At 40.8% G+C, this 12,747-nt stretch overlaps 1 protein-coding gene and 1 long non-coding RNA gene across 3 annotated transcripts; both read left to right on the forward strand.

Annotated features, from left to right (window-relative positions):
• Positions 1–709: 709 nt before the first annotated feature.
• LOC121330630 (ubinuclein-1-like) lies at positions 710–9,755 on the forward strand. Of its 2 annotated transcripts, XM_041277276.1 has the most exons (14): positions 710–934; positions 1,125–1,226; positions 1,409–1,504; positions 2,044–2,187; positions 2,543–2,631; positions 2,761–3,202; positions 5,773–5,843; positions 6,187–6,316; positions 6,432–6,550; positions 6,907–7,035; positions 7,504–7,647; positions 8,055–8,105; positions 8,248–8,290; positions 8,520–9,755. In XM_041277276.1, exons 1-14 carry the CDS (start codon positions 710–712, stop codon positions 9,738–9,740), a joined length of 3,006 nt encoding a protein of 1,001 aa, XP_041133210.1. In that variant the 3' UTR covers positions 9,741–9,755. The 2 variants fall into 2 exon arrangements, with proteins under 2 accessions (XP_041133210.1, XP_041133211.1); XM_041277277.1 differs by lacking the exon at positions 1,409–1,504.
• Positions 9,756–9,962: 207 nt separating this feature from the next.
• LOC121330633 lies at positions 9,963–12,001 on the forward strand. The gene is made up of 3 exons (XR_005951879.1): positions 9,963–10,203; positions 10,806–10,895; positions 11,418–12,001. It is a non-coding gene; the product is annotated as an uncharacterized LOC121330633 (long non-coding RNA).
• Positions 12,002–12,747: the final 746 nt, after the last annotated feature.

Below are 12,747 nucleotides of genomic sequence, written 5' to 3' on the forward strand. Positions count from 1 at the left end.
AACATTTTTTGCGACGATTCGGCGCTTCTTGATGACGCAACTGCCGACTTAACGGAGCGCCTACTGTGCAGAGACACACAGCATGAAATTTGGAGATTTTAGAGCAATTTCATATTAATTCGAATAGAGGCATGCGTAAGCTGTTTTGGTTTTATATGTATAGATCAAATAGCACATGTTTTCTCTTGATTAATCGGGGCATTCGTCTAGTATATCAATGCAACATAACGGTACGGTAGGAAATACAAAATAGTCTTTTGTTTATGGACAGTGAGTAGGTGACGTATAAACCACTTTTTATTGGTATATGTTCAAGCTTATTGAACTGTTTCATTGAGAGAAATGCAATGTTCGTTTGCAAGAAAAAATAGAGCACTGATTGAACAAGTATTATTGTTGACCTTTTACAGCCACGTACGTCCTTTGCTATGGTATTAATTCGAGTCAGGTCATGACTTTCTGCTGTATGGTATATTTATTTATTTATTTAAAAATTGTCCTTCAAACCCCCCTGCACTGTGCAGCTAAGCTCCGTCGCATGTACTTGGAGATATTCCAAATTGTATCAATGATCTGGGACCATTAGCAATGCACAGATGTTTAATAAGTGTTCACAATGTAGAACTGCAGTACCGGTATATAAACGTGCTAAATGAGCCCACGTGCTTTCTCATAAGTTAGTGTCTGGGTCATATAGACTCATATTGTTATGGCTGAACCACGAAGGGTGCAGCTAACCACACTCTCTGGTAGTGAAACCTGCCTTCCCACAAGTTTACTGAAGAAACCACAGAATGAAGGAGCAGTCGTTACCCCTGTGGACCCAGAAAGGACTGACAGAGACCCAACCGCTCGGCTGGTACTCGCTCTCTTTCAACCAGATCAAAGACACTGTCCAGAGTTTAACTATCCTGAACTGGTAAAGAAAACAAAGGTAAGAGAAGTCCATTTAAATACACTGATCATACACTAATATAGCTTTACCCAACAGTAACATTTACGAATGACAAACTTCTGCTTAAAAAATGCCATTTGATGCTCAGCATCAAAGTGCTGCCGTTCAAATCCTGCTTCATATGATCCTGGAAAAGGTTATGCTTAACAGGTTTCCCCTTGGTTTGCAGAAGGATTGTGTGAAAGAATCTCGGGAACCTTTTGAGGAAGATGATGAGGGGAAACAGAGCCTGCAGCTTGAAGTGCTTGCTAAGAAGTTTGAAGAAAGATACGTGAGTGTTTTCAAGAGCCTTCTGTGGGTGTTTCTGCTATAATAATGACTTTAGGGCAGAGAGATTACAGAATCCTAATCCTCTCAATACATTTTTGATGAGGAGTGAGGTTCTGGCTACGTTCAGCCTCAAAGGGATGTGTTTTGGGTAACTCTTGTCATGTATGTGTTTTTTAATGTAAGGGGCCGAAGAAGCGTAAAAAGGACCGTATGCAGGACTTAATTGATATGGGCTATGGATATGATGACACAGACCCATTTATTGACAACTCAGAGGCTGTAAGTGTTTTACTGTTGTCAGTTTTAACCTGGTATCAGTTTACCTCACTGGGGCTGCAGGGTAGACCACCCTTCCCTCTCCAGCTCTTTAATGTCCTCAATATTGAATAGCCATGGAACCAACAGATACTTTTGAGCATGAATAAAATGTTATATTGTCCCATTTTACCTGTAGTCTCTTTAATCAAGTCTCAGTAACTGTAATTCATGGCTTAGTTCATATTTCATATTGGATGTATTTTTCAGTTTTAGGGCATGCAGGAAAAGTTTAAAAGAGATTTAAATATATACAGTTCGACGCAAATTGAATTTATGGGGTGAAGGCCACTGGCTTGAAATGAAACGTAATGCCATGTTTTCATTGTTTCCCTTTCTTATCTCCTGTGGGGATATATAGAGCAGGAAGCAGTCTGTTCAGTGTGCTACACTGTCTGTTGTAGAGGGCTGGTCATCCGATTGATAAAACCTGCAATGGGAACCTAGTTCTCGTTTTATGTGTAAACGTTGCTTAATTCTGCTTTCCTTCTTTCCTGTGACAGTATGATGAGCTTGTGCCGGCTTCACTCACGACAAAATACGGTGGGTTCTACATCAATTCTGGAACGCTGCAATTCAGGCAGGCATCGGAATCTGAACCAGACGACGATTTAACTAAGGAGAAAAGGAGGCTGAAGTCTCCAAAGGTGTGAATAGTTTTCCGAAATTGAGATTTAATGAGGGGGTCATAATGTTTCTCCCATGCAGACATTCATAAAACAAGAAATGTAAATGCAAAGTGGATTCCTTCCAGTTAATGTGACCTGTACTTACAACATATGAGTGAAAACACTGAGCAGACATACAGGGGACGGAGAGTGAAGCCAGGTGTGTGTTTCCAATATCTCTCCAGGTGTCCGTATGGTCTCAAAAATCAACACATCTTTAGTGATATATTACAGAACAAGACTAACTGTGTTATGGGAGTAAATGTGTTGGACAATAAACAGGTTGTGTATGCATTGTTGTGAACTACAGTTTCACATGATTGTTTTTCTCTAGAAACGAAAATTAAAGGATGGAAGTGAAAAGGTCATGAAAAAGAAGAAAGAAGAGGGTCAGCATAAAGAATCCCAGGTTGCTAAAGCTGGGTAAGTTGTTTGACATGGCTGTCAGGGAGGGGCAGCAGAATAAGAACTGGAGTGCTTGCTAACATTGCAAAATGTTTTTTTTTGTTTTTTTTTTTTTTTTTTTTTTTTTTTTTTTTTGTAATTCTTCAGAATTATGCCACTTAATCCCAGTAAGGAAGAAAAGAAGAAAAAGAAAAAGTTCACCGGAGTGCTGAGTGTAAAAGAAATGTTCCAGAAGTTCCAGAAGGAGAAGGAAGCCTTTGAAAAGGAGGATGGGAAGCCTCTGTCCAGCCTTCAGCCTGTGGCTGCGCCGCCTCGGGCGGTGGACAGCAACCTCAGTGTGTCCGACCCTCTGCTCTCTCTTATTGGCTGTGCTAACGAAAGTGATCTACTGCATGCAGCTAGCACTATCGACTTGGGTGACATTGATCTAGAGAAGCTTCTTTATGACTCTCCAGCTGCAAGCCCCCTTGACCTGGACGAGGGTAGCGACCCTCTCTCAGGAGGTCCGGGTCAGGTTCTCAAACAGAGCCCTGTGCTGCCTGAAGGTTTGCCAGCCCCTTTGGAGAGGCGCATCAAAGAACTCACTCAGGTACAGTGACAAACGAAAGCAGTGTCCACTGGTGCCAGGGATCGAGCCCTCACTTGCCCAGCACCCAGTTCTGGGGTTCAGAACGCTCTTGTTTAGGGGTATTATTGGAATGAACAGGAGTTTGAACAATCCTGCCCCTGCTAAAAACATAAGAAAGTTTACAGACGAGAGGAGGCCATTCGGCCTATCTTGCTTGTTTGATTGTTAGTAGCTTATTGATCACAGAATCTCATCAAGCAGCTTCTTGAAGGATCCCAGGGTGTCAGCATCAGTAACATTACTAAAGCTGCTCTCAATTGATCACAGCATGATTAATTCTGTAGCTTTACTAATAGGAGTTGCTCATGTAACTGTAAGGGAGGAACAATGTGTTTTTTCAACATCAAACTCCTCTTAATTATATATTAATAAAAACAGTTCTGAAACCCAGAGCTGGACTACTGTGAGAGTCTGCTTTAGTTGGGGTTTTTGTATATTATTTGAACGTTCCCATGAAGAGATGGATCAACATGCCACATTCAAATGTGCATTTGCTGTATGTTTTTATGAACACATCAGGCTAGGGATCCAGGACAGTAAAGAACGAAGCCAAAGGGAACCAGGTAGAAGAGAACCATTTATAAATTCAGCACAGCATTCAGAACCAACAGCAGCACAATATTGAATAGAGTTTGAGGTGCAGGGAGGTTAGGCACAGTCACAAAGAGGTGCCGAGTTGAGAGGTGCGTGTGTTAGTATGAATAAAGTGACCATGGCAAGGGAGGTTAAATCGCTGCTTGCTGTTGAATGGTGAGGTGCTGTGTACCCAGGGCTCTGCGGTTTTCACGACTTGCTTTTGAAGCAGTTATTTAGTCCTCTAGCCAGCTAATGTTGATATAGCCTCCACAGTAATGATCAATCCTTAAACAAGCATCCCATTACATTACTTAAAACATTTCAATTGCTCATCCCATTGCTACGAAGCACATATTAGCAGATTAGTAAATACAATGCTGTAGATGGCTACTGACATTTATTTGACGCTTGCATCTCTGTGAATATGTGTAACAGGATTTTAAAATACGTTTTTTTAGTATTATTTCATAGAACTCATAAGTATAAACACATTCTGTATATGTTGTAATTTACCAGTACACTTTTACACACATAATTTGTTAAAAAAATTAATTCAATTTCTGGCTCTCGCTGGCACAAATGTGTAATTCGTCAACAGAAGGCAAGTATTTTTTTCTTTTTTTTGATGGATTTCCTGTTTCTGGCACCGATCGCTGAACAGTATAGTCAGTATAACAGATTATTGAAATCTGAGCATTTGATAGATTATGTAACATATAGAAGCTGTGTTTTTTATAAGTAAAAAGAAAAAAAAAGGTTCTTTATAAGGAGTGTTACTTATGTTTCCCTGAAAGACCAATGCAGTCCATTCTCGGTTCCTGTGCATTATGTGTTGCTGTTAAACTTTTGCATCGTCAGTTGGTTTAGCCGGTCTTCTTTCATGGACTGACGTTGCTCTGTGAAAATTTGTCCATATGAAGAAACGCTCCTTTCAGCATCCACAGAATTGTTAACAACTGACAAATATATTTCAGCCTTTCTTGCTAAATTGGGAAATAGTTATTCTGCATTTTCCAAAATTCGGTCAAAGAAATTCCACATACCTTTTCCATATAGCTGATATCCCTGATTTACAGTAAGCATCAAACCCTGGAATAGAATCTAACGGGAGGGGTTCTTTATCCAAACTACAAACTTGTTGTGGGTCAAAAACCTTCCTGCCTTCAGTAACTTGTGAGCTTGTTGAATAAAACATGGTGAAACATAAAACATTGATCAGGGTTGTAGTAGCTCGTCAATTTTTCATAAACTTTGTGGAAAGTTTTAACTCGCTGTTTGTTTATACTGGTATTGTGCTGTGCAGCTCTTGTGTCAGGGGTCAGTGTGAATTTATGGATTCTGTAACTTTATTATATGTTTGAACTCTGTCGTCACAGCTTTCAAACCACTGTATCAGATCCACCAGCCCCTTATTACGCGCTGCAGTCTGGGAGAGATGAGACACCAGCCGAGAGTGCTGTGTGCAGTCTCTCAGAAATGCGTTTTGAGTTGGTGGGTGCATCCATTTATTTATAAAACGGCAAGTCTTGAAGTAAGTTTTTTCTTTAAACGTATCAATTTATAGAATGGCCATAATTGGGTATTTTCTAATTATCCAGAATTTAATGTGTTGATTCCTAATTAATCTTTAGATCAGTTTAGCTGGAGTGGCTACACAGACACCTGGAGGTTTAGGACTGAATTGCAGGTTAGTCCTGTCCTTGTAATTCTCCTGTGAATTTTGCAGGGCCCTGTGTATAACTAACATAGCAACACATTGTAAAACTGCAGAAAAAAGATAGCATTGTTATTGATGACATTGGAAATTGAGATGTTTGGTAAACGAGGGACGGCTATGACAGGAGGGTGAGCATCAATGAAACAGCAGTCATTTCTCTCTCAGCACACGTGGTTGATGGTTTCTGTGCATTTCATAGACCATCCAAGACTAACTCATTATTTTACTTGCATGTTAGGCTGCCAAAGCATCTGAGGGAGAGGGAAAACAGAAGTTTTTTACACAAGAAATCAACAATATGCTTTTAGAGTAAGTATCGTAGAACTTCAAATCCTCTGTCAATATGAAACCAGTTTGTAGAACTACTTCAGCTTTTTTCTTTGTAAATTTGTTTCTATATGTTTTCTTAAATAAACAGCCAGTGTTTTTTAAATATAAAGCTGTATTTCAAAGCACAGTTTCATTTCAGAGCAATGGCAGCTTCATTGAAATTCCCAGTTGTGATATTTGAAGTGGGGGAGCAGAAACCCTGCCTCCTGTTACTCAGTTATGTGGGCGGTGGCTTGTTCTGGATTATTATGCTTCTCATGGCAAGTTTGTTCATGTTCAGAAAGTTGTTATAACACTGTCTCGCATTTTTGTACCCTTTTAGTGTTGAGCTTCAGTCCAGAGAATTACATAACCCGACACGCTCTGCCGTTTATGCACATCTGGCCTCTTTTCTTCCCTGCAGTAAGGACACTCTGATAAAAAGGGCAAAGAAGTTGCATTTACATGAGCAGGTGGGCAGCTTGTGAAGTTCTAAACATTTTAGAGTTGTTACATTGTTTAACACTTCCAGAAAACCATTGTGAAGCTTGTTAAATCCCAGCTATGCGTGTGTTCCTTGTGTTTCAGGATGGACGTCTTAAAGAGCCACTGCACAAACTAAAAGCAGCTATTGGTAGAGTCATGCCAGGCCAGAGCGCCAAGTACCAAGACGACTGCCAAGCTCACACCCAGGCAAAGTTTGCCAAGTATGTGTGAGTCAGAAGGGTTCGCTTTAAGCAACACAGCAGGGTTACATTAAATCATTATAGTGCCTCAGTGTATTTAGGGCTCCATGCTGGTAGGTTAACATTATAGTAACATTCATGTATAGTATTCGAAAATACATATATAAATAAATGTATAATGTGTATTCTTTAATAAAGCTATGCATACTCAAGCATACTTCTGCATTTACAGTTTTTGAATGAAATACAAATTTCAGTCTATCCAACTAAACCGTGTCAAGCTGCAATCAGTAGGGAATGTTTTCATAACTCACATGAGTTTCCATAACAAACACATGCAGCTTTCATTTTGGAGTTGAAAGTGGGTCTTTTTTCAGAATGCTGGAAGAAGGGAAAGAGAAGGAACGCTCTGACGAGGAGGAGGAGGAGGAGGAGGGGGATGAAGAGAAGAATGGGAAGCGGGTGATGAGTCCTCGGAAGAAGTTCCAGTGGAACGACGAGATCAGGTTTGCAGGGTTTAGCTTTTACTGGGCAGGGTAGTTCCAGGGGGCTCTGGTAGCGCAGGTTAGTCCACATTCATTTCCAGGACTCTGTTCTGTTTCATCACCAGCTGGACTCCACAGTGCACCCCTCACTGCAGACATGTTGCAGGAAGCCATGCAGCCTGTTCTGTCTGACCGCTGCCGGTCTATAATAGTGACTGTTTATTAAAGCTGATGACTGTGTCAATAAAGTACCAGCAGGGTTAATATAAATTTGAGATTTGCTTGGACTGTCAGGGACAGATGCACAAGGCATGGAAAATGTTAGTCTCAGAAAACTACAAATGAACGAATCTGGAAGATGAGAAACACATATTAAGTTACGGAATCACTGACACCCACCTCTCATGCTGGTAATAACACAACTGCAATTTGAAAAATGTTATTCTGTTTTCCACTGTGTGTTGAATCGTTTTCATTGTTTTCCTATAGGGAATTTCTTTGCAACGTTGTAAGAATAAAAATGGGCAGTTATGAGCTGGAGAGAAACAAGTCCCACTCTGCAGAAGAATATCTAAAGGCTTTCCTGGAAGCTGAGGTCAAGCCACTGTGGCCTAAGGGGTGGATGCAAGCAAGGTAAAGAACTGTGCTTTTTCTATCATTCACAGACGTGAGAGTCTGTAAGCAGCTGTCGAACAATTAAAACAATGCGTGTTAAATAAATAAATAAACGTGTCATTTTCTCATGTATTGTCTCCATTGGAATCCCTTTTCTTAACCTGTATAAGTAAATGTGGTTATTATTCTAATGACTGTTGCATGTATGTCATTATTAGTATTTTAATGGTATTTATTTACAGATATTCATACAGTTGATTGCTTCTACACAATGTAACCATTGTTTTTTATTGAAGTGCAGTCTGTTTCAGTGTTTACCAGCTCTAGCAGGAAACACACCCAGATGCTGGTCTCATTCTCGGTTCTTGTGCAGAGTTTCTAACAGTAGTCTAATCTTGTATTGTTTTATTTCATCTTCCCTTCAGGGTGCTGTTTAAGGAAAGCAGGCGGGTACATAGCTACATCACTTCTATACCGTAAGTACCACGATTGTGTCAGAAAGAAGATGGCCTATTCTCTTGTAGGAGCCATAGGTCTTTTTATATAGCCCTCAGTTCTTTGATTCAGTTTAATATCATCTTTTAAGACCTATTTTTAAGACATGTCTTGTTTTCACAGGACCAAAAAGAAGGTCATTAATCTGCCGAAAATAAAAATGAAGGTATGTTTAATTGTGATGAATGTAGTTAAGCTGAAATCCCAAACTCGCAGACTTTACCCCAAAGCATGGCTGTAATAGGAGTGTACTCCTCTGTCATGTAAATCATCAGTCCTGTGTATAAACGGGACCTTTACAACACTGACAGTAACTTCCATGCACTGCAAGGAGAGCCTGCCATTGATTGCTTTTTTATTTCTTTGTTGTATTTTCACTTTTTTTTTTTTTGTAGGATCCAGTTGTGAGAGTAATGGGTTCGACGAGCACCTCGCTGCTGCATTCGGGTGGCCCAGCAGTCCTGGCACAGGGCCCTGGTAGTAATGCACTGAGCCCTGTGGGTTTCTTCATTCCAGCCAGCGCCACTGCACACAGCTCCAGCACCCCGCACTCCTTCACTAGGGACGATTCTCTGGATGAAGATTTGATCCACAACCCTCCGTCGCTGCAAGGCGTTTCTGAGGAACTGGCTGCCCTGAACAGTGCTGCAAGGGGAAGTCCTGATTTTTGTTTCTCTGCTGTCCATAAACCAACTTCTGCTAACCTGCCAGTATTAACATCATCTGATGAGAAGAATTTTCCAAAACCAGTTCATGTCACATCTGTCGCTACTTCTGCTGCATCATCACAGTCGCCCCTAAATCTTTTAGCAGAACAGGCATTAGCGCTTGGACAGCTTTCACAAGAGAGGAAGTCTCAAAACTGTTCCACTGCTCTTTTGAGTGGATACAAAGGGCATCTGTCGCAGACTTCTACATGTAACAAAGTCCTTTCTGACAGTCTGCAGACCAAGCACAAGAACCTCAGCTTACTGCGAACAACTTCCAGCTCTGTGCAGAGCCTCAAGCCTTTTCACCAGACCAGCCAATTACAGAAAAGCTTTCCTTCGTCTGCGCAGTTCAGCATCAGCCAACTGCAAAGCTCGTCTCAGTCTAAAGCATCAAAGCTGCTTCAGCAATGTGCCAGCATGCAGCAGTCAAAAACAGCTGCAAAGACACAGCCTTTTCATCCTCCCCACTCCTCTCTACCCGGTGCTGTTCAAGCTTCCTCTGTTACTGTGTCTAAAATTCTTTCTTCTACAGGATCTTCTGTCAGTTATATGTCTAGCACTTCCAGCCAGGTGTATAAGCCCACTTTTTCATTGCCTGCAATGACAAAGTCCAGTGTTCTTTCAAGTAGCTTAGCACACAGTGCCTCTGTTAGCAATAAGAAGTCGCCTTCTCCAAACCAAACCTCCAGCTTGCAGTCTCAAAGCTCCACCGTTAAGAAGCCTGTGGTTTCTCAGAAACTCACCCTGGTTGCTCCTCCGGGGGGTACCAACGGAGATTCCTCTATGGGCACACAAGGTGTGGCAAGGCTTTTGACATCATCCCTCAAACCAGTAGTGGTTACCAGCTGTTCAGCATCTGCTCCTGCAAGTTCGGTAAGTGAAATGAAGATCTTAAGTCTAAAATAATGTTTATCTTCACTCTGCCAATATTATGCATCTTGCCTGCAGTCGAATGCATTGCTGGTTAAATATATATTCCGTCTCCTAGTTTACCGTTATTAACATTACATTGACACATTAAAAAAATCCTGTTGAATGTCATGTGTATGGTTGTAGCCTGGAAAATACAAGAAGTATAATATTAACTTTTTTTTTTTTTTTTTTTTTTTTTTTAAATATATATTAAGAAACACCCCAGGAGCATCGTTACTGTCCAGTTCTCCGTCCCTGAGTCTTCTCTCCCCATCGTTCACCTCCTCTGGGGAGACGCTGGCACCAGGGACCCTGAGCATCTTGCCCAGTATTGTCCCAGTGCACACTTTCAGCTTCCCCATCCTCTCGTTCAACTCAGACTCTAAAGCAGGAGGGAGTAAAGATGCAGTCGTGACGGGGCCTGCACCAGGGACGCTCCATCATGGCCTTGCCCACAGTGAGTGCTGTGCCTGACTGCAGGCAATACAAGGGGAACCCAGAGCAGAAGCATCTTTGTTTCCTTACTTTCACAATTCGAGATTGTTCATCAATGTAGATCCAAGTCACATGTGCTTGTCCCACCTCACAATGTGATGTGTTGTTGTGTGTTCTATGTGTTGCAGTGTTTTTCCAGTTCTGTTTTATGTGGCCTTGTGTTGTAGGTTGTGTGTCATGCAGTTTAACTCTTTCAGCACTGCATACTGTACAATTCTAGGAAAGCCTTCTACTCAGATCACTTTAGCAGCACAGGATAGATTACTCCACTCAAAACAGAAGACCAGTAAACTAATCTACTAATTTGTTTACAGTACAAGACAGTTAAACTATATATTTAGTTATCCAAGTGTTGTCTTTCAGAAAGTTACTTAACGCTGAAGGAGTTCAACAGTAATGTCCACTTTCATAACCTGGATATTGATGTCTTTCCTTTACTCGGGGCTGCAGGGCGAGGGGGCGGGGCTGCGGGGTGCTTTGCAAGCCTGGACAGTCACTGTAGGCAGTGCATGCACACACTGGCTCTTTGCGTGTCAGCACTTGTTTTCTTTCCTCTTCCTCTAGGTATTTTTGCTGGGTTGCACGCTAGCGCCCACCACACAACACAGCTCCCACAACCCACTCAGTCTACCCACTTACAGCAAAGTCTGCAAGGTAACGGGCCCCATGCGTTACCTGTGTGTGTTTTTTGTGTCTGGTCATTCTTGGTTGGCAGTGCAGTTGTCCAACTGTTTCAGCAGATTTAGTTTGGTTCTGTTTTGTTTGGTCTGTGCTTTGCCATGGGTAAAACTCACTTCATCATAACTCTCTTTGTCTGTCTCTGTTTACAAATACAGAACTGTAGAGTTGCATTAACAGTAGTTCATTAGTGTTGCAGATTACAGGTTAAATAGTGACTATTTCCCTCGGGGGCAACAGGATATAGGCTGGATGCCCATATGTACAACCATAATACTTACTTTAGTTAAATTTTAAAATGAACTTCTCATGGTGTGGCCACTGTGGCTGGCTCCATGGATACAGCCAGACCAATCAGTGAAATAATGCAGGGGTATTAATCATGAGATGCTATTCTACATGCTGTGTTTTTAGGTTGCAAACATCTGCTTGTTTGTGTTGCTGGTTGGTTAGCTGCATTATGTTCAATAAAATGTATGTATCCTGTTTGTACTTCAGATGGCAGTCAAATCCATGGAGAGAACTCAAATGCACAGCGAAAACTGCAGTGATGCTTCTTGCAGAATGAACATGGATTCTGGTAACTGTACCATGGACTATTACATAACCGAATGGGTTTTAGATGCTCATTCTTTAAAATGACTGTCATCTAACATTGCAGAATACTTTTTTTCCTACTTTGTCAACTTCTCTGAAGAAGACAGGAGAGTAAACGTGAGCCTTGTTCTTACTGTAGGAAATAAGACACAGATATGCAGTCAAAATACTAAAACTGTTGTGCTTTTTAAAATGTTCTTTATGTATATTACAAGGACCAGAATATTGTAAGGCTGCTTGTAATGAGAATAAATTGATCAATAACGTTTGAAGATTTATAAATGAAGTGTCAGATAGTGTAAGAGAATAATATCTGGTGTTTCGCAGTACAGCTATGGTCACAAGTTTAGCATCACCCTATAGAATTAACTCATTGTGTTTTATAAAGTCCAATAAATCCTGCTGAGTAATATTAAGTTAACATATTGAATTGCACACTGCTTTGTAATTTTCCATATATAATGGAAAACTGACAACTTTAAAAATCTAACATGAAACACTGTACTACTATTGTAGCTTAAGTAGACTTCTGCAATATCATCTTGTACTTTCTCTGATTACATGATAAATAAAATGTCTAAATTATGTCTCATTCCAAAAATTCCAGGTGTTGCAAGACTTTTGGCCGAAGCTGTACACTATTCCCATGAACACAGAGCAGGGTACCCACAAACAAAGGTCCTTAAGATAGTGATTAAGATGTATGGTCAAAGACATAAACCTAACAAAGAAATGGAATTGGATTGCAAGTGCTGCAGAGCACTCTGTACTGTCTTTAAAGAGTACAGAAGCTGCTCTTATAGAATAATACAATCAAAAATACCCCTAGAATATCTGGAATAGAGTCTTCGCTTCACACTGAAGTAAAGGAGCAAAACTGTGTGATTCCCTTTAAAAAACAAGGTGTGCGGAACCATTTAGTGTGGGTTTATCTTTACACTGTAAATGGGGGAGGAGAGAGTGAACGCACTGATTTACAGCCTCTGAACATGTGAGGCGCTTCTGCTCTTGTAAACGCTCAGGACTTAATGAATTGTTGATCATTGTGAGCCATTTACTTGACAAAGTATGTATAGACAGTTTGTATGTAAATATGAGTGAAGAGATGCCGGTTTGCCATTATGAAATAGCACTTGCAACAGTTACATTGCAACGCTAATGTTTAATGGCAAAGCTGTGTTTCAAGGACTATGAAAACTGTTTTGCTAATCTTGCACAGTGTTAAACGTTT

This window comes from Polyodon spathula, chromosome 18 (assembly GCF_017654505.1).
Source record: "Polyodon spathula isolate WHYD16114869_AA chromosome 18, ASM1765450v1, whole genome shotgun sequence".
Lineage (NCBI taxonomy): Eukaryota > Metazoa > Chordata > Actinopteri > Acipenseriformes > Polyodontidae > Polyodon > Polyodon spathula.

What these genes read in the sequence shown, in the direction of transcription:
- LOC121330630 (XM_041277276.1), top strand. Translation starts at nt 710, where the DNA reads ATGGCTGAACCACGAAGGGTGCAGCTAACCACACTCTCTGGTAGTGAA. An exon ending in AACTGGTAAAGAAAACAAAG is followed by an intron (nt 935 to 1,124) that starts GTAAGAGAAGTC and finishes CTTGGTTTGCAG; the next exon opens with AAGGATTGTGTGAAAGAATC. An exon ending in TTATTGACAACTCAGAGGCT is followed by an intron (nt 1,505 to 2,043) that starts GTAAGTGTTTTA and finishes TTCCTGTGACAG; the next exon opens with TATGATGAGCTTGTGCCGGC.